This window comes from Mesocricetus auratus, unplaced genomic scaffold, assembly GCF_017639785.1.
Source record: "Mesocricetus auratus isolate SY011 unplaced genomic scaffold, BCM_Maur_2.0 Super-Scaffold_100013, whole genome shotgun sequence".
Classification (NCBI taxonomy): Eukaryota; Metazoa; Chordata; class Mammalia; order Rodentia; family Cricetidae; genus Mesocricetus; species Mesocricetus auratus.
This window is the reverse complement of record NW_024429196.1, coordinates 62,953,260-62,979,902: the sequence shown is the minus strand read 5'-3', so window position 1 is coordinate 62,979,902 and position 26,643 is coordinate 62,953,260. Positions and strand designations below refer to the sequence as shown.

Sequence of the window (26,643 nt, the reverse complement as noted above, 5' to 3'; positions counted from 1 at the left end):
CACTAGGCTGGCCCATTTTGGCTTTGATATATGGTCTCAGTATTTCAGGCCTGAACTCTCAGTGATTCTCCTGCCTCAGTCTCTTGAGTGGTAGGATTATAGGTATGTGCCCCTAGGCCTGTCTCCACTTGCATCTACCTTAGCATCTAATAAACACTTCTTCCCTTCAAAGCTCTCCTTTGTCCCCTGGTAGCTTAGTTTACCTAAGGAAACTTTCCTTCTGGCATATATCCCAACATACTTTCTAGAACATTTTTCTTTGGGGTAAGGTTCTTTTCTTTAATGCCAACTCACTTATTGTGATCACCCTCACAATGATTTACACTGCTTTCACCTCTACTCTTTTCTTTCTTTGGTTTCTTCTGTTCGTCTTTCTCTATAATTCCCTAATGCTTTTCCTCTATGCCAACAATTTCATTTTCAAGCCATTACGCTCTTAACGCTTTTGATTTCATTTGTTAGCTTTGGAGTGCTGTTGTTGTTTTATTCCCTTAGTTTTTTATTTCCCATTTCATTCTCTTAAGTCCCAGCTTTTGTTACAATATTTATGATGTCATTAACTTAAAGTTACTTCTGTTATTTTGAAAACTGTTTTTGGTCTGTCTTTCACATTCTCATAGCCTTTCTCTGGCTAAAACTACGGAGAGGGGCTATTACTCAAGGACACATTCTAGGTCTCCTTTCAAGGTGCATTCGCCCATTCTTGTTTTGTTATATTTCTATCATAGGTAGTTCGGAGGGCAGACGGTGACAGTGATGTGTAGAGGGGTTCTTCCTGGGCTGTGTCGGGGTAAAAAAGCTGCCTGCATCTCAGGACTTTTCACAGAGGCAGAATGCAAAGCCTATAAACAGTTTGCTAAAAGTTCCCAGAGATTTCCTGTCTTTATATGGGAGCACTGAGCTAGTTTTGGGGCGGGGGGGGTGGTCATTTCACTTGGCATTCCTCAGAACCAAAATTCAATATGCATTTATGGCCTGGGATCCATAGCTAGAAATTCAGGATAAGTCATTTTTAGTAGGAAAATGGTTAGGCTAATTATGGCAGAGCCAGTTAACATAATATTACGGAACCATTTAAAATAATTACTGAGATTACACAGCAATCTGAAAATTATGATACATGAAGTATACATGCATATTCTTTTCTTTCCCTAGAGAGTGGTCTGGGCTAGAGGCAGAGACCTAGAAATACATAGTGAGAGCTGTTTTTGTAAAAGTAAATAAATGGCCAGCCAAAGAGAGAGAGAGAGGTCTGACATCAGAGGCCTAGGTAATTGCTGCAGTTAAGGGTGAGCTAGGAGTAAGAAGGAACAAGGAGGAATTCAAAAGACATGAAAACCACGATAGAGAAAGTGCTTGGGGAGCAGAGTTTAGACAATTTTCACACAGCAGCTGTAGTGGCCAATAGAGTTAAACATACAGGATGGTATCAAGGAGAGGGCACCAGGCTTGCTGGTCATGGGAATGGAAAGGATGTCCTTATGTCCAAAAGCATGTTAAGTGGGTTCCAGAGGTCAAACCCATCTCCTCCACAGGGTGTGTGTCTGGCGGAGGGAGAGCACAGAGGCCAGCTAAAGCAGACTGTTTCCAGGAAACACAGCTATGAAGGAAAAATTCCAGGTGTTATTACCAGGGCAGAAGAAAAGAAATTTCTCAAGGGTCTAGGCCCTGTCCTATATGAAATGACACACTATGGACACCCCCATGGAGGGCCTCACCCTCCCTGGAGAAATGAGAGGATAACGGGGGGGGAGGGGAGGGGAGGGCACGGGAGGAAGGGAGGGAATGGGAGAGGGACCTGGAACTGACTTGTGAAGCAACCTTGATTCTTATCTAAATTTAAACTGGAAAATAAAATTAAAAAAAAAAAAAGAAATTTCTCAGGGTAAGAGGACTGAGTATTCTTGTAGATAGAAAGCTACCCTCGGAGGAGAGAAGACAGAAATGCAAAATGGGGAACTAGAACGTCAAATGCATGGTGAAGAGGTGTACTTCATATACAGTATATGCTGTACTGAGGAAAACTGACTGACTGTGCTGGACATAAAGAAATGGCAGCTGTGGTTTCCGAGGGGGAACATCTCTGACTCACTCCTAGCCTGAAGGGGGCAGAGGGAAGCCCTTTCAAATCAAGGGGTTTCATGAACACGGAGTGCAGAAAAGTGTTTAGGACACACATAGGAAACAGCAAGCAAGGCCTGGGGCATGTCAAGAGCAGAGGAGGACACAGTGGGGAAGGGGTTCTGCCAGCAGGTTTTGCTCAGCCCTGAATACAAAACAGAAGAGGTGGGAATTTGCACAGTAGGAAACAGGAAACCACAGCGGTTCACTGCCAATCCCTTTCTTCCCACCAGGAATATGATTGAGAAATATTAATGTGGTGGTGGCTTCTTAAATCTCACCCATCTCCTCAACCTCTATCTATTCCAGTTTTACAATGCTTAAAGAAAATCAAACTATCACCCAAAAAGTTGGTACTGAGAAACCTTCAGCTTTCAGCAAAGAAGGTTAAACATGGAACAGGATCCTACTGTTCAGTCAATAAGGTGTTTAGCACTCAAGAATAAAAACCTGAATCTGGATCCCCAGAATCCACATACATGAGAAAGGGAGGGAAGGAGGGAGTGGAGAGGGAAGGCAAAGAAGGGAAAAGAAAAGAAAACAGATGGAAAGAAAAGAAAAGAGAAGAAAAAACCTGGGTGTGGCAATGTATGTCTGTGATGCTGGCATTGGGAAAGTGGAGACAGGAGGATTTCTGGGCTGGCCAGATAGTCTTGCAGAATCATGAGCTCTATGTTCCGTGAGTGAAAAAAATTGTCTCAGCAAACAAGAATGATAGAGGAAGAAAACAAAGTGATAGGCCCTGCCCTCAACGCACACATGCAATACACACACATGAACATGTCCATCTACCTATACCATCCCATACAAAGGAAGGCTTAATCAGCAAAAGAAAAACAGACATCCTTGCCTGCAGACATATACTGAAATGTTAAGCCGTTAATCTGCATCTAGTACATAAACAAGCTCTGGAAGTGAACAGGGAAAGGAAGCCTCAAGAGATTGGCAAAGCCGCCACCTCTCTGAAGTCCACCATGTTAAAGATGTTATCATGAAGCTCTATTTTCCACAGGGCCACGTGGAAAGCAAAACAATGGCCACAAATCCCTGGGACCAAGAGCAGGCTTCTTTCAGTGATGGAGAGGCTGTGCAAGCCTGATGAGATATGGACTTTGCAATGAGGAGAGTATCCTGAATTGTAATGGGATCCTTTCAAATTTCACAGCAGACTCTGGTTAAACAGCAGCCAGGAAAGAGACTGGACCTTGAGACCTGACTTGGCCCTGATGCCTACAGAGCTGCAGTCCCTCAGAGTGCAAGCACATGGTAGACTTGGACCCTGAGTGTCCTCAGACTCCTGTGTTGAAGGTCTGGGCAACTGTACACCCAGGTGGAACTTTGGAGAATCAACTGCATTATGGGGTCTCAGGTTCCATCAGGAGACTGGTCAATTAATGGGCACATAGTGAGATGCATCATGGCACAGCAGGGCTTCAGAGAGCAGAGACAGTTCTGCCCTTGGTGTCAGGTTGTCATGAGGTAAGCAGTCTCTCCAGGATTCTCTGCTTTAGCTCCTGCCCAAAGAAATGGAGCTGGACCACCCAGAAACTGTGAACCAAAACAAGCGTTCTGTCCTCTAAACTAGATCTTGGGTATTTTGTGCAGCAAGCATCGCTAACTGAAACAACATGTACTTAGCATAGGCAAATTTCTGGGTTCAATTTGCTCTCCTCCAAAATAAAAAGGAAATAATGGGACACCAAAAAATGAATGAATGAGTAAATGGAGAAAAGAAACATTGATCGAATGAATGGAGAGGTTTGAAGAAACTGGGAGGGGCCCTTAGTTGAGAGACAACAAATCAACCTAGGAAGAGCTAAGAAGTATAGCCACAATATTGAATCCTGCCAACAGGACCAATGAGCAAGAAAACAGATTATCCTTACACCTCTAGAAAGAAACAAACCTCTGATATCTTGATAGAGTCCACTCTATTGATATAACGACAGGACAATGAGTACTTTATACTGCTTAGTTTGTTCAGGGGTGTAACTCAATGGTAGAGTAAATGCCTCACAAGAATCAGGGCACTGGGTTCAATGCACTGCATCACAATGTTAATAATAATAATCTTAGCAAATGAAAATAAAAATTAACTGTCTAGAGCAATAGAAGCAGACTGTCTCTGCTAAGGCCAAACTACACTGCTGAAAGTTAACTGAGCACAGCATGTTTTCTAACCACAACAAAGTTCAACTAGAAATAAATAGCAGGAGATAACTGGAAAATCTCCAGCTGTATGGAAATTAAGCAATGCAATTCTAACTAGCTAGAGAGGAAAACGATGTCACCAGGGAAACGAGAAAAATCAAAACAAAACTTGCAAACTAGGAAACTGTGATGAGTATTTGCTTCACACCAATGCCACACACCACCACAATGCCACACACCACCACAATGCCACACACCACCACAATGCCACACACCACAATTCCATAATACTGCAACAATGCCATGTACTGCCACAATGCCATGTACTGCTACAATGCCACGCCCTGCCACAATTCCATGCACAGCCATAATGTCACAGACCACCACAATGTCATGCACCACCACTCAGAAGCAAAGGCCAATGACATCTCACTGGAACAAGAGGAACTCTGCTAGAACTACTGCTGTCCTTAAGCACTTCTTGAGACCATCCAGCTTCTGCAATAAGTCAGAGTGATGATAGGGACGAGCAGTATTTTGTGGGGACAGTCTCCCACACAGCCCCAAAGAACTGACCAAAAGTCTTGACTGGTACCTCCCTACCAACTTAACAAACATCAACCATTTTACTTACACCAAAGCAGGTAGAAAATACAATGGAAAATGCTTAATCTATAACAGAAACCTGGAAACTCTTAAAAGTAAATTTTATGCTAAGTATTAAAAACATGCAGAAAATGCAAGTCTTATGTTTGATGCACCTGGAACATGGAAGGTGGGGTAGGAGGTGAGGAGTGGGTGTATGCAAGTTCAGAAACACCAGTCTCAAAAAAGTTGGGGGTGGGGGCTGGCACACCATGCCTTTGGCAAATATCAATATATCAATATTGTGAGGGTGCCAGCTCAATTCTTTTCAAATTTTATAAAATTTCAAGGAAAAAAAAACTCTTCAGTTTCTAAATTGACAAGCCACAGTGTTTATTCAGGAAAATAAACCTAAATTAGACAATGGCGGTCTGCAAAGGACTTTAAGGACAAATCATGGCCATGACACAGCACTTTTCCCCAAGATCAGATCAGTGGTGAAATGGAAACTTATAAAGGTTTAATATGTTATAAAGCCAGAGTTCAAAACCTTAGAAAAAGAATGGCACCATTTTCAATATAAGATTCTGATCTCACATATGAGATGATAAAATAAATGTAGGTTATAAGCGAACATCGTGTAAAAAATAAACCCAATAAACCCAATAGCAGAGAGACTGCTAGAAAAGCACAGGTGAATTCTTGGCTTATCTTATGCTGGAAACATACTAAGTTTTTTAAAAAGCAAACAAAAGAAAAGTGATTTGAATATACTAAAACTGCAGTCTCTGGGTATGTAATATATGTAAATATATACAAAGTAAAAAATAAAAACTGAGAAATGTATCTGTAGTAGATGAAAAGTTAGTAGATAGAGTAATGTATAAACAATTTTTATGTGGAATTTCTGGTAAAGGAAAATTAAATAATGAAGACCTTCTCTGAGAGCTGGTTAGCTAAACAAAACACCAGTATTATTAGTTTGGAGGTAATGAAGTTACCAAGTCAAGATCCCCAAGGGATTAAAGTCCTCCCAACTCAGAATCCCAGTATCCTTTCCCCCAGGACAGGCTGGTATAATCAAAGAGGGAGAATAAGGCTGTGCAGTTCTGGCTGTCTAAACAACAGTAGAAAGGCAGACTATAGGCCCACTAGGAATGGTGTGCATGCTAAGTCCTGAATGGCCTCCTATCTGGGAGCTTCAGGGTTCTTGGTCTAGGACTGAGAATGAACTGTATGAGAAGCAAGCTCTGCATATCCTGCAGATCAGTATTCATGGCTCCCAAAATCATAGACCTGAAACTATGAAGATCATCTTAGATTGTTATTCTCTCAGAAGCCTGGGAAGAAGAAAACCAATCTTCTCTGAGAAAAGATTTCAATTTAGTCTTCAAAATACTTCCATAGTTTTCAAACAAAATGTCCAGTGAGTTCAAAGATAACCAGTAACCTGAGAAAAAAATTCTGCAAGAAAAAACCATTTGCAAAAATGGAGTGATAGAGAGCCAGTAAGCCAGAACAAGTAAAGACTTGTATATGTTTATTCTGTTGAAAAAGAATACTAAAGGTCTAGAGGAGACCATAGGCTATAGCAGAGACACTGTAGTTTTAAAAGCATCCTATGCAACACAAGCAAGATAAACAGAGAGAATGCACCTGCACTTAAGAGTGTGAAACTGTAAAAGTCAAAGACAACATTCTTCATGAGAAAAGCACACTGATAATTTTGAAAAGCAGATTGCTTTTAAGGACCAACAGCTGACATGTAACATTACAAAGTGCCCTAAAGGAAAGGAACTTCCATGCCAGATTCCTATCTTCCTGACCCAGCAAGAGTTCTTCACACTGAAGGTGAAGGAGATACTTTAGAGAATTTGTCACAACAGGGATATATTAATAGAGAAACTCAACACAATAGACACACACTGATAGAGAAATTCAACACTGTAGACACACACTGGTAGACAGGTCAACACAACAGAAACAAATAGAAATTCAATACGACAGACACCTATTAACAGAGAAACTCTACATGACAGTCACTAATAGAGAAAGTCAATACGACAGACATAATAACAGAGAAATTCAACACAACAGACAACACACAGGAATTCAATATAACAGACACACACTAACAGAGAAATTCAACACTAACAGAGAAATCCAACATTGTTCTTCAAACAAAAGCGAAGTTTTAGAGTGAAACTCACATAAGGCAAACCAACAGCAAAACAGTGACTCATGGGTGCATCAGCCAAGATGCCAAAACTATGGTACATACTGAATCTAACAAAGACTGGTGCTCTAAGGCTGTCCTCAGCTTGGCACTGGGTGGTGGTATAATCTCCAAGGACACAGGTCTTAGGTCTTCAGTGGCATGTCCTCCAAAGGGGACTGTGCACACTCAACTTCTCAGCTGCCACTAAGAGAGCAGCTTCCTCTGCTCTACACTACCACCATGATGTGCCTCCCCGACTCAAACCATTCGAGCCAATCAACCATGACCTGAATCTTCCATAACTAGGGATTAAAAGAAAACTTTCCCTGATGTTTATTATCTATGACATTCTGTCCACATGACAGAATGCAACTTATACAAACTGCATGAAACATAATCAAGGACAAAGAATGTAAACACAGGATAACAATGGGGGAGTCAAAGGCAGGTGAACGGATCAGCCCAGAAAGGAGGAGAGAAGTAGTGACAGGATCAATACTTATGCCTGTGTTAATGTGGCATTCTCTTTTGTCCCTGTTGGAATTTCTGCTACTCACCATATCTCTATATGTTGCATCCTAACAATACTTTGCCATGGGTACTACTTTATCCAGCTACCTTTTAAAGAGGAGAGCTGGCAATAGTGCTGGTCCTAGCCATCTCACCTTTTCCAGAAGCACCAAAGAGAAAGTTATACATCTGTGCCTCTAGAGACAGGTTCTTTGACTATGCTACAGCAAGGCTGGTAAAGAGAGTAACAGAAGATCAACAAGCACTAATACCAGGTGTAATGAGATAACTCTATCTTCTATTTTTTTTCTAACAGGCTCTAACTCTGAATAATGAGTCAGACAAATTAGAAATGAAACAAATGAAGTTGGTGTGGTGCACACCTTCAATCCTAGCACTTTGAAGGCAGAGGCAGGTGAATCTCTGTGATTTTGAGGCCAGCCTGATCTACATAGCAAGTTCCAAGCCAGACAGGGCTAGATAGTGAGACCTTTTCTTAAAAGAAGGAAGGGATGGAGGGAGACTAGAGACATGAATCAGCAGGTAAAAGCATGCCCTGCTCTTCCAGAGGACCTAAGTTCATCCTGTCAGGTACTTCCCAAGGGCCTGAATTTCTAGCTCTAAAAGCTCCAACCCCTCCTTCCAGAACCCATGAGTACTGACACATGTCATACATACACACAGATGGACAACTTAAAAAGAAACAAAAAGAAGTCTAAGCCAAAATATCCTCATGTATTTCACAGGTTCACAAAATATACTAACAGGAGGCTGACTCTACCTTTGATTAAGACATGAACTGTAAGGAAAAAGTTGCATTTCCCTGTCCCAAAAGTCTTTGCAGTTGTTTTTTTGGTTGTTCTGCTTTCATGAGAAAGATTCAAAAACCTTGGTGATTTCTTTAAGAAAGCCCAACGATCTCTACACTATAGGGTTGCTTTCATCCAGTTCCAGGAATCATCACACTATGGACGAGTCCACAAGAGCAACATGAGATGGTCATTTGTCCCAGTAGCATGTGCTCAGGACCACTCATATCAGATGACATAGTTGAGGGAAACCTCAGCTCAGAACAGTTGGTAGCTTGACATTTATTACAGCAGGGCTATGTCTACCAATTTGACAGATGCTAAAAAGTGTTCGCTCCCCTACTTTCAGTGGTTTATCAGGATAATGCTGATACTGACCCCTAGGGTCAGGAAAGTTATAAACTGTATGATACCATCTCTTATGAAGATGGGAAGATGCAGAATTTCCTGCATATTTAGTGCTAAACTGTCACAAATCTGGAATCCTGACTTGATAGTTTCACACCCACCAGGCTAAAAAGATGTTAATATCACAATACAAGTACAGAAGAAGAGTCTAATTCTTCATGATTAAATGAAATCTTGAGAAAGAACAATTTGTAGCTGTCCATAGACTCTATTAGAGGTTAAAGAACAAAGCTTTTTGTTAGTGTGACAAACATCAACGGTTTGTATGCATCACTGTGCCAGATAATTGGAGATACTAAAAGAAACAATTTGCTTTAGATAAGCAATCTAGGTTACATGTACCAGGAGAAATAAATAGCTATTTAACTACACTAGAGAAATAAAAGCAATAGTGTACACTGTTTACAAGCCCTGCCTGTTAGGGAAAAGGAATCCATCTTCTCCCACTCCCCATCCATCTTTGTTGATTCAGCATCTGCCAAGGACCTTCCCAATGCACAGGTATCTATGGGCACTGGGATAGACTACGGGCAAACTCAGGCTGGAGGGATTACAGGAAGATACCTATTGAAGGGGTAGGGTAGAAGGGGGCCCATAAGCAGAGGGATAAAGAACAGCGAGATGAAGACCTGAGGGTCACCTTAGGGAGTTCTGCCATGACAGGAGAAAGGTCTTCTAAGCAGTCCCAAAGAGTCTAAGGGCATGCTCAATGGAGGGCCTGATAAGCCATACCCCACAAGCTGAAACTGCCACATCCCTCTTAAGTCTGGGTGGGAGATGGTGCTGGGGGTAGGGGGAATGGGATGAGAGGGGAAACTGGGGGTGCTAAACCCCTGCAGTCTCTGTCCCCATAGAGTATAGTGCTTATCCACAGCTTTGCTCTCCCTAGTTTATGCTATTTGTGAGTAACCACACTTGAAAACTTTACTTAGAAAACTCTAGAAATGAACACTGCATAAGTCATAGTACCTTGCTATAAGGACTCTATTATTGATCGGTCTTAATTTCTTCTGTTGACCTTCATCATAGAAATGTAGACATGGAAAATCACAACAAATGAGGGACTCAACACTGTGTACTGGGCCTGTAGGGACGGGCACTGTCTAGATGCTGTAACACACACTGGCTTCCCAGATCCTCATCTACCTCTTGCCATCCTGGTCATCCATCCAATTGCATTGCATCTGCTGCTTCCCAACCTTTCCCAGAATGAAATGTTTTATACCAGAGCCTTGGTGGCCAGTACAGATTTCAAGTTATCCTTCCAATATGCTACCTTCCTACAAACAGCAGAGCCTGTGGGATGCTGTGGAGCAGAACAGAGAAAGAGTACTATGGCTTTGTTGAAATGGCACTTTACTCCCAACATATTCCGCTATTTGCATTTTTCAAGTTTACTTTCTGTATCTCTAGTTATCTGACTTCAGTTCATCTCCCTCCTTCATTTCTATTCTTTCCCCTCCTTGAATTGTATTCCTCACACATCTGCAGTTTTTTTTCTTGTTGTTTTCTTGGGAAAACTCAAAAACGAGTCCCTATTTAGGAACCCAGGTCTGAGCTTGCTTTTTCTTTTATCTATTTACAGAGGCCACACTCACAAAGATAGAGAATAGCTTAAGTTGATAAAGAGCAGCACACAATCTCTTTGAGTTAATCTATAACATTTATTTAAAAAATACTGAGGTGTGCGGCATGAACTTAAATATCTAAGAACAAACTGTGGCTGCCCCATCATTGGTCCAGGAATTTAGGGAGAATGTAAGATCTGCTACTCTATAATCCTCAGGGATACTGCCATCAGGCCATGCATCCTTATTTTAATTACTCTTCTCAAAAAACAAGCAAACAAAAAACTGATGCCATAGTAATAAACATTTTATGTAATAGAATATAAGGCAGACGGGATTTTCAAACATTTTCATTTCTATACATCTGCTAAGCAAACATAAGAGCACTGTGTCATAATGAAATTGGTAGTGACTTGTCTCCTATTTAACAAAGTTACTGTGCAATTTATAGTCAACAGCACTTTGCTGAATGATATGCTGTAAAATGCACAAACTGCATCTTTTAATGAACTACTTCATGAAATTAACATCATGTTAGCTACCTAAATCTCCAATTTAATTACCAGCTTCACAGACACCCAGTGGCATCCTTAGAAATTAGGGGGAGAGGCTACAGAGATGGTTAAGCAGTTATGAGCACAAGCTGCTCTTTCTGAGGACCTGAGGGAATACAACATCCTCTTCTGGTTTCTGCAGGCACTATACATGTCGAACACAAACATACATGCTGGCAAAACACACACACAGAATTAAAAATTTTTTTAAAAGAAAACCCTTAAGAAGATTTTACCTCCTGTATTTCACACAAACTTCATGGTTTTATACTCTAAGACTGTGAGGATAGAACAGTTAAAGACACTTATTTTATACTGAAAGTACCAAGAATGCTTTGTTCCTGTCATTATATACCTCATCTGTACTGATCTGTGACATGTTATTTTTAAATTCGAAACAACTGACAGGCTTGACATACAATACCTTTATAAATACAGCAGAGAATATTAAACCAATAGTAATTTCCTATAGCCCAAGATCACTGCATTATATTTTATATAGGAGAAGAGATCATGAACCTGATTTTCTGGTTTGAAACCAATACAGCACATATGAAAAGTATCAGTGCAGTGCACACGAGAAGTGTCTGTGTAGTACACAGGAGAAGTGTCTGTGCAGTGTGCATGACATGTGTCTGTTCAGTACAGAGGAGAAGTGTCTGCGCAGTGCGCATGAGAAGTGTCTGTGCAGTGCGCATGAGAAGTGTCTGTGCAGTACACAGGAGAAGTGTCTGTGCAGTGCACATGAGAAGTGCCTTGCAGTGCACATGAAAATTGTCTGTGCAGTGCGCATGAGAAGTGTCTGTGCAGTGCACATGAGAAGTGCCTGTGCAGTGCACATGAAAATTGTCTGTGCAGTGCGCATGAGAAGTGTCTGTGCAGTACACAGGAGAAGTGCCTGTGCAGTGCGCATGAGACGTATCTGTGCAGTGTGCATGAGAAGTGTGTGTACAGTGAACATGTCTGTGCAGTGCACATGAGAAGTGTCCGTGCAGTGCACAGGAGAAGTGTCTGTGCAGTGCGCATGAGAAGTGTCTGTGCAGTGCACATGAGAAGTGTCTGTGCAGTACACATGAGAAGTGTCTGTGCGGTGCGCATGAGAAGTGTCTGCAGTGCACATGAGAAGTGTCTGTGCAGTGCACAGGAGAAGTGTCTGTGTAGTGCACATAGGAAGTTGAAAGACTCTCTTTTCCATAAAAATGTCATTATCTGTTGCTTTTTTCTCTGAGCACTGTGTCTTGCAGCAGGCTCATAGAGAAAACCATGTCTGCAGCAGTGCAGATGTCAACATCTGGGCAAGCCCTGGGTAAAGGCCATAGGGTTCCCTTAGGGTTCAGACTTGGTCCTTTCTTGTAAGGTTGCAAAGACTTAGGCAGAAGAATGCCGACACGAAATAAACATTCATTAAAAGGAAGAAACTAACAACTTCATAAGAAACATGGATGATTTTGGGGGGAATGTTTAACATTAAAAGAGTAGGATTTGCAACCACTGTTATTTTTTTTTTAAAATTCTCATCAAAGGTGCTCACTAAAATTCCTTTTTCCTTTTTTTTTTTTTTTTTTTTTTTTTTTGTATTTACAAGACAGGGTTTCTCTGTGTTGTTCTGGAGGCTGTCGGTCCAGCCTGGCCTCGAACTCACAGAGATCCGCCTGCCTCTGCCTCCCGAGTGCTGGGATTAAAGGCGTGTGCCACCACCACCCGGCGTAAAAATTCCTTTTTCCTAATAGTTATTTGTAAACCTAAAGGCCACAGCTTTTCAGCAATATCTAGACATGTGTTAGCCTCAGTAAGACACTAAAAGTGAAAAGCAGACTTAACCTTTGAAAGTACTCTGGAGTCCAGATACTACTTTCTACTATGAGTCAGATACTACTTTCTACTATGAATATGAATATTTACTATGAAAACTGTTAATGTCCTTCCAATTTACAACATCAAAATGGAGTTTTTCAAGTGTTTTTACTGTGTATACTTTCCCTAGAATGGTTAAATCATTTTCATCTTACCATGAGCTGTATTAAAATTGTATGTTTTAATTTAATGGTCTGTCCAACTTTTCCATTATGTCACCCAAATGTCTGCCCTACATGAGGACTCTGTCATTCTTGCTGACACAATATTGTGTAGTTATCTTTTTTTTTTTTTACTTAGGTTTTATTCATAATCATAAACTTAACTCTGCAATCCAGCTAGACTTGAGGGGAAATATGGAACCCAAAGAATTTCAGTGAGAGCAGAGATTACGGGGCATTACAAGCAGATGGGGTGGAGGCGGGATGCTCTCCTGAGCTACAGAGGGAATGGTCTGGTGGGTAATAGGCCGGCGAGTCAGAAGAATTAGAGTTGCCCACAGTCGGAAATGGTGATCTTCTTGCTGGTCTTGCCATTCCTGGACCCGAAACGCTCCATGGCCTCCACAATGTTCATGCCTTCTTTCACCTTCCCAAAGACCACGTGCTTGCCATCCAGCCACTCGGTCTTGGCGGTGCAGATAAAAAACTGGGAACCATTTGTGTTTGGTCCAGCATTTGCCATGGACAAGATGCCAGGACCCGTGTGCTTCAGGATGAAGTTCTCATCCTCAAACTTCTCTCCGTAGATGGACCTGCCGCCAGTGCCATTATGACGTGTGAAGTCACCACCCTGGCACATGAATCCTGGGATAATTCTGTGAAAGGAGGAACCCTTATATCCAAATCCTTTCTCTCCAGTGCTCAGAGCGCGAAAGTTTTCTGCTGTCTTTGGAACTTTGTCTGCAAATAGCTCGAAGGAGACGCGGCCCAAGGGCTCGCCATCGGCCGCGATGTCGAAGAACACGGTGGGGTTGACCATGGCTGCAAAGAGAGGCGACAGGGGACGGCGGGGTCTGCAAAGCTTGTGTAGTTATCTTAATTATTACACTCCGCACATTCATTAAGGAGAACGCCATTATGGTTTGTCCTTATTAACATCAGCACTGACACTAAAGTGCACTTGGTCCAGGTTAGCCATCACCTTTAAAAACATACAATGTGTTTAGAAAACAACATGACAAGCAAATTACCAATCTTTTACTCCCCCAAAACAGGCACTCATACTGCAAAGACCGTAAAGCATTTGGGAAAGCAAGGAAACTCTTGTTTTCCTATTTACACTAATTGGAGCCCGGGAACAAGTCTCCTGTTCTCTGCTTGGCTGCCACTGTCACTTTTGAGATATGTGACCTTGCCCCAAGCTCCCTGATAACTGAAGAATATTCCAGTACATAAATTCTGGCCATGTTTAAAAAAAGAAAGAAAGGAAACGAAACAAAACCAAACCAAATCCTTGCTTGTCAACCAGCCGTGGGCCTCTGCATGTCACTCAGTCTCCACCTCCATTCCCCGTCTTTGCTCACTCACACAAATCACTCGCCCCTGCCAACCCTATTTTTGCTCACATACAGAAAGGTGGTTTGTGGATGTTATTTTTAAAATAAAACCCTCCAGTAGCTAGACTCCAAAGTGTCAGAAATAATACAGCTCTGCTGGAAAAGATTGCCAGACATGGGGGGACAACCCCGGTGATGCTGAGAAAGAATCACATGAAGAAAAAATACAAGACAGACACTGACCCAAGAAAATCCACCTTTCCCTATACCCGTATCGGGATCTTAACTTTAACTACTTCTTTGTTGTTGTTGTTTGTTTGTGTGCAAATGTGGTAGCCAGAGAGTAACTTGTGGAGTTGGTTCTCTCCTTCCACCAAGTGGGTTCTGAACTTAAGTTTTCACACTTGGCAGCAAGTTCCTTTACCTACTGACCCATCTCACTGGTAACTGAATCCTAATTCTTCAGTCACTACATTTTTGAAGGTGGATGCTGCCACAGTTTCATCACTTGGAAGGTACTTAGGAGTGACTTAGGAGTTCTAGTGATTCAAACATGCATTTTAGGACCATACAGCCCAACTGTTTCACTTCTGCAAAATGGTGAATTTAATTTTAAATTTCTAGCACAGGAATATGGAAATAGTTTTGTAGACTATTAGAAAATATTGGTTGTAACATAATTAAGAAGCACAAAAAGTAACTTTACATATTGTGAGTAGTTTTGGGGAAAAAAAGAATATTACAATGTGTTTAAGTGAGAAATCATGAAAAGCGAATGAAATTCCAATCTATGTGGAAAAGGAAAGTCAGCAAAGAGTGAAGGTAAGAACAACATAAATTTATAAAACTAGCAAACATCAAATTCTTTACAATCATCAAAAACAACACTTTGAAGTAATGAGCTTTGATGCTTTCAACAGAAAATAACAAGGGCATAAAAGCCAATGAGCCCCATTTATAATATCAAAAATGTGAATAAAAATTTTCCCAGTTGAAGAAAAGAAGGAAAAAGACAGTAAAAATAAAGCATAATGAAACAATGACAATAAAAGGATATATTTAAAAAACCTTGGAAATTGAAACATTAAAAAGAATAAAGCACATACAAATCTCTGGTGATGTTCAGGAAAGGCTTAGTAAATGACATTGCATTCCTGAGCAACTGCAGCCATCACTACAGAACCAGCAACAACACAAGAGATGCTGTGAATTCATTTTGCCAACAAGTGTAAAAGTTCAGAGAGCAGCAATAGATCCGAAGAAAATGCAGCTTCTTGGAACTAACATGGTAGAAAAATACTCTGACCCCACTGCTCTGAAAAGTCAGAATATTTCCAGAAGCCCCATTAAAGAGTCACTTAAGTATAAAATACACACACACACACACACACAGGGAATGTTCTGTATATTTGCTTCTCTTATTGGTTAATGAATAAAACACTTATTGGCTGATTGGCCAGACAGGAAGTGATGTAGCTGGGCAGAATCAGAATATAAGCAGGGACAAACCGGAAATTGTTCTCTTCTCTGCAGAGATGCTGGAGCAGTCATCATGTAGCAGGCAAAGAAGCTGCAGGTCCAGCAATCTCTAGTAAGAGAAGACTACATGGAAATACATGGATTAGTAGTTATGGGTTAATAATTTAGACAGAGCTAGCTAATAAGAAGCTCAAGTCACCGACCAATGACTTTGTAACTAATATAGCATATGTGTGAGTTTTTGGGACAGAGAAGGGTTGCAGGACCTAGCCAGGCCAAGAAACATTCACATTACAGAAACGCACACACAAACACCACACACACTTACACCCCCGCCCCTACACACACACACACACACACAAACACACACACACGCAGAAATATACAGTCTTCAGATTATGTTCCTGAACTAGGCCCAATTCCCATACAAAATCTCACAGGGAAAAAAAAAACTGTAAAAAGTATAAACCAGTATGTCTTGATCAAGGGTAGAACTCTTCAGTATGACAGTTAAAGAAATTGAATCTAGCAGTATGATTAAAACAAAAAAAAAAGACTAAACATCTAATAAATACAAGTCAGAATGAAATATTCTAATGAAAGAATAAAAACCACAGATTATAGTTTCTATTTTATGAAAGGTTGCTTTTAGACAGCAAGCAATCTAACAGTGAGATGTGGGTACATTTTCTTTAAAGGACAAGGAAGACTACATCACTATTTTGGAATGTGTTTGACTTATTATTAATGTGGGGGTGGGACAGGGGTGTGCCTGTAGCAGTCAGAGAGCAGCATTGTGGGATTCTGTTATTTCCTTTCTCTTCTATGTGGGCTCTGGGGACTCAATGCAGGCCACCAGGCTTGCATCACGGGTCAGCAGCCACTGTTATTTGCTGAGCCATCTCACTGGCCTACACACTACTATTTTGTCATCATTTTTTCTAACCCAAGCGAAGAAGGCGAAAAACGAAAAAGTGACAATGATGTAAAAAGCAAAATAAAACTTTGATTATTCCCAACTAGCATGACAAAAACATACCAATATATATATTACCAGAATAAGAAAGAATTCAAGTGAATGATTAGATAGAAAGATATCTACAGAATTATTTGGCATTTATTTTCCAATAAGAACTAAAACATAATTTTTAGTAAAGTGGAACTAAATAAATACCCAATTAATTAAAAAATAGTCAAATTAGTGGGGCTGGTAATACAGCTCAGTAATACGATAAATTCAATGAATGGGCAAAAAAAAAAAAAAACTACATAAAGTCCCTCTCCCCAAAATCAACAATATATATATACATATATATATATGAGATCTTTATTAAGAAAGTGTAAGACATTAATGACTACCAAATTCCCTAAACTGTGCCCATCTTTAAGAACAAGATCCAGTCCACAAAAATGGCTAGTTTGCCTTTCCTAACTCAAAAAAAATGTACATAGTTGTGTGAAAAACTTCTTTCTACTGTCAAAGCAATCTGAAAACAAAGCCTGACGGTCCCAACACTGTTCACACACACTTCATTATCAACACAGACAAACAGAATACAAAATCTAATGAACCCAGTTATACATCAAAATTGAAAAGCCACAGAGACGGAGAATCCAATAAATGTTTCCTGGACTATAACCACAGACATCTGCACTTCCATGTTTATTACAGGAGTTTTTTTTTTTTTTAAACAGCTAAGAAAGCGCCAGAGCTTTGAGCATTGGGTAAATGGATAAAGAAAATGTGAACAATGTAGTATACACATAGTGGAATACTATTCAACAATAAAAAGAAAAGCCTGCATTTGTAATAACTTCAACAGAACAGGGGGAATATTGTGCTAAGTGAAGTAAGCCAGGCACAGAAAAGGTCATTTCTGTTCACCATCACTCGAATGTGAAATCTGAAGAAGTAGATGTCACAGACATCGAGAAATGAACGTGGTTCTGAGGCTGTGGAGAGTAGCAAGTTCTGCGGGGTACTGCCTACATAGTAAGACAGCTGCAGGTGACAAGGTGCCTTTGCCCAATTGATTTAAATGCTACACGCATTATCAAAGCACAAGCTACCCCAACAATGTGCCACCTGGGAAATTAATTCAATTAATTTATTTATTTTTAAATTTAAAAAATTAATTATTTTTAAATTTAAAAATCTTAGGTAGTGAAAAGGAAAAATATCAGCAATGGTTAGTCATCTGGGAAAAATAAATTGAAAATCATTATTAAAAACAAACACATTTTAAAATAGTTTTACATTTACTTAGTATGGGTGTGGGGCTGTGCCCCATAGTGCAGCTGTGGAGGGTGGACTGTGCAGTTTTTGGGGATCACTTCTCTCTTTCTGTCACATGGGTTGTGAGGATTGAATTCAGGTCATCAGGGTTGGCTGTAAATGCCTTTACCGGCTGAGCCAAATCAGAGTTGTTTAAATGTATTTTTAAAATCAACTCTGATTAGTATTTTTAATCTGAAATGTAGAAATCTAGAAGAAAAATACAGGAGAAGGAGGTAAGATCTTGTGGTAGGGAAAATGTGTCTTCCTAGAAACCAAATACCCAAATGACAAAGCTGGGCATGGGTGCTGGCCTATAGACCCAGGGTTTGGAGGGCAGGGACTGAGGAAGGGGAACCGAATCAAGAATTTATGTGCACTCAAAGGCAAAAGCTCATAACTGTAATCCCGGCACCTGAGATACCAAGACAGCAAGACTGCCTAGTGAATTAGAAGCTAGATTTGGCTACAGAGCAGGACAGAAAAGATGGAGGGACAGAGAGACTAAGGGAGGGAGGGAGAGAGGCAGTGAGAAGAAATGGGAAGATCATCTTCCTGCGGGTGTCAGTGCCTGGGATTACCACACCTTGCTTAGGCTTTACAATCAATGATTACATGTTTTACATACGCGTGACAAATACCACAGAACACTATTTTAAAACAAAGTATTAAAGGTGATTCAAGAAACAGCATACAACCAAACGGTGTGCTGATCCACGCCTGAAACCCCACTAGAAGACCAGCAGGAGGGTCACAACTTTGAAGTCAACTGGTCACATCGAGGACTAGCTCCAGAACAGAATCGAGCACTTACACAAAACATCTAACTAAGCAAAGAAACAGGATACACCTCCCCCTAATGGATCTGTTTCTTATGTTCCATTACCATGTCCGTGAGAGCATTTTACTTAAATCCTGTCTGACATGTTAAGAGCAAGCAGACTTAGTTTATAGCTAATTTAAATGTTACACTTGGAAATAATTCCCTTCTCATCGACCACCTGAATTTCTCTGTTGTTCTGCAGTAGGCACATATTAAATACAATCTCTCTGGAATCTGCTTCACTGTCAGGTGGGAAATAAGGATCATGGGGATGGCGTGACTATGTCGCGTTCACATACCCACCACTAACTGATTCAAAATCAAAATAAATCAAAGTGGCTTAGATTTTATCCATAGGCAGATAGAAAAGAGTAAAATACGTACATTAGCATAATTTAAGCCATTTCTTTATTCTACTGGCTTATGACTGACAAAGTCGGGGTCAATATTGAACATATATATATATATATATATATATCCCTCTTTTTTAAAGATTTACTTCTTTTCATGTGCATTGGTATTTTCCCTGCAAGTATGTCTGTATGAGGATGCCAGATCCCTTGGAATTGGAGTTACAAGCTGCCATGTGGGTGCTGGGAATTGAATCCGGGTCCTCTGGAAGAGTATCCAGTGCTCTTAACCTTGAACCCCATCCCTCCAGCCCAATTTAAGTCACATCTTTATTCTATTGATTAATGACTGGCAAAGTCATGGTCTCTGTTGAACATACTTGCCCTTGCTTAATACACTAAAAAGTAGAAAAAATTGTAATTTGGTCAATGAACAAGTTTTTGTTGGGTTTTGTTTTGAAAGAGCTGCAGCTACCCTGGCTCCCACTGAGCATCAGTTAGTGACTCATCCCAGCCAGCAGCACAGTGGTGGGTGCAGGAGGGAGAAGCCATGATCAGGTGAGGACCACAGGCTCTTCAATGCACACGAAGCATTCAGGACCATTTACCACGTGGAGCAACAAACAAAAAGGTCAAAACAAAAACGGCTTTTCATGTCAAAAGTTCACAGACAAAGTCACATCATGATGGCTCACCATCACTAAAACCAAGTGAGTCTGTGCTTTTACGGCCTCTTTTCATGGAAGAAGTGGAGTTCCTTCATGAAAAACAGACAAGCCACCAAGAAATGAGACCTCAGCACTGCTCTTACACAAAGGCCTCCCCTCGGGGTGATGGGGTGACAGAGAGGAACTGGTATTCTTACTTCCTTGCAGAAGGGAAGCCGTTCTCTTTCACTTGCTCAGAACTTGTATGGGAAAAAACGGAAGACAGCATCCAAGAGAAGGAACGCCCTCATTTGTTATTCATGCTGGGTCTGGCCTCAGAGCCACCTGCCAGGGAGAGCTGCTCAATTACTCAGAGGCTCATTACCCAGCCTCTTTCCTCCAGCCTTTGTTGTCTTTCCTCCCTCCCTCCTCTCAGCATTTAGTTCACGTTTGTGAGAACTTTCTGGTATGGAGAAAAGCAGAGAACACATGTGATACTGGTTCTTCTGCATGGAGCTGCGCAGCCTGCCCCTGGCTGTGAGCAGAACTGGCTAACAATGTCTGAAGAGGCCTCTGTGGCAATGTGGGCAAAGTTGGTCAGCAACCTTTCAAGGAGACACCTTGGCTGTGGCAACCTGTACCCGTTCTGGTCTGGCTTTTCTGCAAGAATCACCAAGGGTCAGATTCCTGTCGGAGTTATCCTGGAACAGGAATGGGGGCAGGGTTTAAGGAGAACACTAAAGCTGCTACATGGCCGCTTAAGAACAGGCACAAAGCTGCTCCAAGGAATGAAGAATGAGAGATTACAAAACTCTTTTCTCTGAAATTACCCAGTCAGTAATCAGTCTTGACTTAAAAGAAAGAAAAACAAGAAGAAAAGAGAGGAAGAAGGCATGCAGGAGAGGAAGAGGGGGAGGGAGGGGGGCCTTCCACTGGGGTCTTAGTTAGCTAAATTATTCTGTCAACTAGTCTACTCAAATTAGAAAATATAATAAGGAAATGTAAACACTAATTCATGAAAATGAATACTAAGAGAACCTTGTCTCACTTTCCCCAACATCAGAGAAACACCACCATCTCTCCAGGAGACAGTGCTGGATGGACACATCCTATCCTCGCCCGTGCAGCTCTCCTGTCCTGCAGGTTAGCTGCCATCTCACTAACAGTGCTGGATGGACACATCCCACTATTGCCCATGCAGCTCTCCTGTCCTGTAGATTCTAGCACCTAGAAGACAAGATACTTTCTGACATGAGACCAACATTTGCATACTGTTTTGATTTTTAACACAAATTATGGCCAATGTATAACTGAGAGTAACATAAACACAATATAGTGATCTCTCTACTCCCACTTCATAAGCACATATACAAAAATAAACCCTTCCAAACTTTCCAATTCCATAAGTGAGTTTATACATACACATGTCCACATATGAGGCCACAGCCCTGATTTGACTGCTTTCACAAAAAATAAGAGTTTATACGCTATATTACAGGTTTACTTCTTACTTAACAAAGTCATCACTATCCTTTGAAATAATTAACATTTTGTTAGAAAGCTGCATGATTTTCTCTAATCAAATATGCCTCTTACAAATGTTCAACTGCTCTTCAGCCTCAGACTGTGTGAAATGTCACTGCTTTCTGTCATTACACCAGGAAACGCACATGGGTCATGGTGTCCACATGGTCTATGCTATTACAAGGCAGGGTCCAGCAGCGCTCTCAAAGGAGCTGCATCTGCTTTTCATATTCCCAGCATCCGGACACCGGTAGGAGAGAACAGTGCAGGGAGAGGTGCTGAGACTGCCCATGGAGTCCACAACATCAGCACCAGCTTCTGGAAGAAAGGCTTTGAGGCTGAGAAATCTGTATGGGCATCTTTGCAATAATGAAATCTACACAGGGCTAGGTTTTAACTTACCTTTTTTGGAAACTTCTGCCCCATTAAGCTCTTTTTGTGCTTCTTCAATTTTGTCTGGGAGAAGTAAAACAGAAAAGGCACACATCAATCATAACAAATAAAGAATATGGTAAAACAAACACATTACTTATAAGGACTGACAATCAATTTATCTGTGAAAAATTTACTCTTAAACTAAGGATACTTCCCTTAAAAACTGCAACTTCAGTCAATCTGTAGTTAGACGAGCTTCTTTTAATTAATGTCTCAAGACAAATTACTTCACATTCATTCATTCATTCGACAAGGTCTCATGTAGCCCAGGCTGGTCTCAAGCAGTGGAAGACAGTCTTGAACTTATGATCCTCCTGCTTCCTGCTTCCACTCCAAAGTGCTTATTTCCGGCACACACCTCCCCGTTCACTTTATTTGGTGGTAGAGATTAAACCTAGGGTTTTATGCAACTACCAACTGAGATATACCCAGCCTCTTACTGTATTCTAGATACTCAACTTTATGGCTCATAAGTATTTTTGTGGGCTAAAAGTATATCTAAAAATAATAATTTCCATACATATGAAATGAACCCACCTGGGATTTGCTAAAAACAAATGCTTACTAGATTAAGATCAGTATTGACTATGCCAGATGGTGTTGTGGATTAGATATGGTCTGAGTGTCCCCCAAGGACCCTCAGTGGGACAGTGTTAAAAGGTCCTGAAAAGTGAAAAAGTGGGAATATGGGGGTGGGGGGTGGGGGTCATCTTTCAAACACAGGCAATTGCCCTCAGAGGGACTGAGGAGGCTCTCACGGGAGCTGAGTCAGTAAAGAAAAGCCTGGCTTCTCCCTAGCACTGACTTGTCTCACATGGGATCTCTGCTTTGATGTGTGACCCCCCATGAAAAGACCGACCTAGGTGGGATCTGCCATGAGGTGCTAGCTCCTGGGCTGATTTGGCTGAGGCCAAACTGGCTCTTGCAGAGCCAGCATTATATTATTTAGAGTTTTAGTCTCCAAAATGGTGACCTGAATAAAACCCTTTTCACTTAGGAGTATCAGCCTGAAGTATTTCACTACAGTAAAAGAAAATGAACTAATACCAAGACTTCAGACAAGCATGAGAGACAAAGCTAATGAGAATCTGAAGGCAATGATGAACTGAAGAGGACGGGACAGAATACTGTCTGTCCCTTGATAACGCCATAGCAGATCGGAAATGCCAAAGAGACGGCTGGCATACAGACAAGACCATGGAGCTACTGAGTAAGCACAGCGCTCCGAAGGGCAGGAAGAGAGCCCAAGCAGAGCACCTGGGCCAGGCAGAACTGGACCAGAGTGAAAAGCGCTGGGGTAGGTAGGACTGAGAAGTAGCTCAGCGATAAAGTGCTGGCCTAGCCTGGACAAAGCTCCTGGGTTCGATCCTCAGCACTGCAAAACCAAACAAATGGACTTGATGTGGTTTCAGGACAAGGAAGGAAGAGAAGTGTGTCCCCAGGGTCTGCTGTTCATCAATCTGTGGCTCTAGGAAAACTAGGTTTTATGAATGTATCCATGTTCAGCTTTGACAACAATTAATTTGAATTTTGTGAGGCTGTACAAATCTGATGGTGGTGGTAATTCATTCAAGTACAATGTCAGTCCTGGTGTTTATTTAGAAGGCACACAATGCCCAGGGTACTTACTACTCTATACTCAATTGAACATGGTGCCAACAACCATATGACTTTAGATATAATTTAGATAAATGTTCTACAATGTTGGGCCAAGGGTATGATAGCCTCTGTCCTCGGCCACACACCACTAGCCCTAAAACTTTCACCAACACTGACCCCATCACTACTAGTCAAGGAGCACAGGCCTCTGGCACAGGAATGGCCTCCACACAAATCACAGGAGCATACCCCAACAGGGCCTTTCACGTCTGAGGGCCTTTCACGTCTGAGGGCCTTTCACGTCTGAGGGCCTTTCACGTCTGTTACACTCTGTTGAGTTCAGAAAGGCAGAACTCAAACCATCTTTAATTCACTGACCAAACTTCTTACAACTGCTCACTGGTAATCCAGGCACAGTGGGGGCCACAGAAGGAAGGAGGAACTAGTGTGTGCGTCAGGCCTTACACTATTTTTCTATCCTGAGGAATAAAGAAACAAATTCATCCCCCAGAGCCATGTCCTGCTTGTTTTCCCCTAGTTATCAGACTCAGAATGTAACTGAAGAGGGCTTTGGAAACCTGTAAAATAGGACAACTATTCTCATTTACAGACCAGTCACCTGTCAAGAAATGATGAAAGAAGACTGTCCTTGTACACACATGCATCTATACGTTCTCTCTCTCTCTCTCTCTCTCTCTCTCTCTCTCTCTCTCTCTCTCTCTCTCTCTCTCTCTGTCTGTCTCTCTCTGTCTCTCTCTCTGTCTCTGTCTGCCTGTCTCTCTGTCTCTGTCTGTCTCTCTGTCTGTCTGTCTGTCTCTCTCTCTCTCTCTCTGCAAAACATATAGACCTGGGGGATAGAGCCCACTTAATGCATGCAAGACCCTTCACATACCCCAAGCACAAGAAAAAAATGACTTTTGAGAATTTTCTACAAACAAATGATAAACATTTGGGAAAATGGATATTTTTAGCCTGATTTTCAACATTACACAATGGTCACATATCTAGAAACAGCATGTTGCCCCACAAACATATAATTTATATAGCTTTATGTACCAGCTAAAATTGAAAATAAATAAATTTTAGAATGGTGTGAAAAAGTAGACCCAGAATTAAGCATTGGTTTTTCTTTAAAATAAAAAAACAAACAAACAAAATGAAGGAAAGAGTGAAATTTATATAAATACAAGTGACAAAAGAATAAAGGCTATTTTTAACAAAATTAAGCATTAAGTACAATGTTGATATTCAAACTATAAATAAATAAATCATGTGACTTAAATACACAGCCCTCAAGAAACATAAAAACCTGTTTTTTAACTGAAGAATTATTATTACTCTGCCAGCAATTCCATCTAAACCTTAGTAATAAATAATAATGTGTATATTATATTATTCATTGTAGTAATGGCTGTGGTTTCTAGAGTTTATGCACACATAACTTGACATTATTTAAGAAAAACAAAATAGACTAAACTGTAGCTCAAAGCAACAAAAACTTAAGATTTAACAAATACTTAAAGAATGGTAATTTAGGCAACGGAGGCTGGCCACCTCTGTGTGGTTATTTAGGATACCAAGGTTGGTCACCCCATGTGTATTTCATATAATTTCTTATAAAAATGACCTTGGCATCTATCATAAAATACTAGTCATTATTATTCAATTTTCAGTTTGCCTTTTTTCTTGATAATAATGCTACATGAATTTGTGTATGACTTAGAACAACTACATTCAGTAGAGTAAACTTTTACCCGCCACCCAGTTCAATAGGTGAACAAAATCTTGAATTGGGGAGCTAGCAAAGCTTTAGCTTCTGTCAATTTTCACACACTATCCTCTTCACATTTAACCTGTGCTTTATAATTCTCCTTATAAACATGATGTATTTTCAAAACAGTGTCTGAAATTTCACATAGCATTCTGTGTTTGTAGTCTATACAAGATAATTTGCCAATATATTGGAATTGCCAATACAATGGAATATATACTTTTCACTACGACTCAGAGCAGGAAACAGCTTTACAATTCTATCTAGGGGAAGAGAGAGAGAGAGCAAGAGCGAGAGCACAGTAATAACTCAGCGACAAACATTTCCACATCTCTCTCCTTTGCATCCTTCACTACTAAAAGCGAAGTCATGTCCCTAGCACAGTCACTGCTGGATGTCAAGCTACAGCTTGGTGCCATGATGAAGGGCGCATCTGCTAACACATCTTCACCACATCCTTATAAAGTCAATGATGAACCTTAGAACCACAAAGGAGGGAAACCTGTGACAGGCTTTCCTGGGGTGGGGAGACCCAGCCGAAAGTGTGCAGCATCACCTCATGGGTGGGGAGAACTAGGCAAAGGTGTGCAGCATCACCTCATGGGTGGGGAGAACTAGGCAAAGGTGTGCAGCATCACCTCATGGACTAGAGTCACAGGCTTAATTTAAAAACAAAAAAGAGAAAGTATCCCCTCTCTCTGCTTCCTGACCACACAATGCCACCAACCGTCCTGCCACTCCCAGCCATGAAGGCCTGTGGTTCTCCCCAACCAGGAGACAAAGCAAACTTTTCTTCCCTTCAGCTGTCAGCTGCTACTTTCAGGTTTTGGTGGCAATGCAAAGGAAAAAACAAGCAAACAAACAAACAAAAATACATCCAATGCAATGTCCCAGCAATAACATCTTAAAGGGTTGGAAAGATGGGGTATTCGACTCTAAGATAGCCCCCAACCTGACCTCACCACCATTGTGGTGACACAGGACGGAACCATCATAGAGTGACACATTCAGGGTTAGTTTTGTCCATATCCATTCTAATGCTCAGTTCTTGCTACTTGGGTTGACCCTACAGTCTCTAGACCGCAATGTCCTCTCTCACAAACCAGTAAGATATTAAAAGGTAGAACCTAATCAACTGTAAAAAGGCACCTGCTTTCTGTCATCTGACTGAAAAGAAAAAGAGAAGCAAAAGAAAGAGCGATGTGAGCGCAGTTTTTACTACTGGATGCAGCACAGCTCCTACATCCTTCGACGTCTGTCAAAACATGCCCTGATATCATCTGCAGACTGCCACAGGTACTTCAGTGACACCAGACTGCCCATGGGGTAGCATCATCAAATGATAAGGCACACTTAACCATTTGCATGCACTCTTCAACACAAGGAGCGTTCTTCGTCTTCGCTAACCCCTAACCTAGTACACGTGCCATTACACGCAACCCCTCTTAACTTACAAGCTCCGTA

The 26,643-nt window shown here is 41.1% G+C and overlaps 2 protein-coding genes across 8 annotated transcripts in view; both read right to left on the bottom strand.

Annotated features, from left to right (window-relative positions):
• The window catches only part of Hivep1 (HIVEP zinc finger 1), a 150,951-nt gene that overhangs the window by 38,119 nt on the left and 86,189 nt on the right, over positions 1 to 26,643 (bottom strand). For 6 of the 7 annotated variants that reach the window (XM_021224969.2, XM_021224970.2, XM_021224967.2 and 3 more), the window contains one exon: positions 21,777 to 21,830. The exons of the other annotated variant lie outside the window; for it this stretch is intronic. In XM_021224969.2, coding sequence (XP_021080628.1) covers positions 21,777 to 21,830 — 54 coding nt within the window. The remainder of the gene's footprint in view (positions 1 to 21,776; positions 21,831 to 26,643) is intronic. 7 annotated transcript variants of the gene reach the window in all.
• Positions 13,047 to 13,821, bottom strand: LOC121132789 (peptidyl-prolyl cis-trans isomerase A). The gene has a single exon (XM_040755893.1). The coding sequence runs from the start codon at positions 13,757 to 13,759 to the stop codon at positions 13,265 to 13,267; it is 495 nt and encodes a 164-aa protein (XP_040611827.1). The 5' UTR covers positions 13,760 to 13,821; the 3' UTR covers positions 13,047 to 13,264.

What these genes read in the sequence shown, in the direction of transcription:
- LOC121132789 (XM_040755893.1), bottom strand. Translation starts at nt 13,759, where the DNA reads ATGGTCAACCCCACCGTGTTCTTCGACATCGCGGCCGATGGCGAGCCC.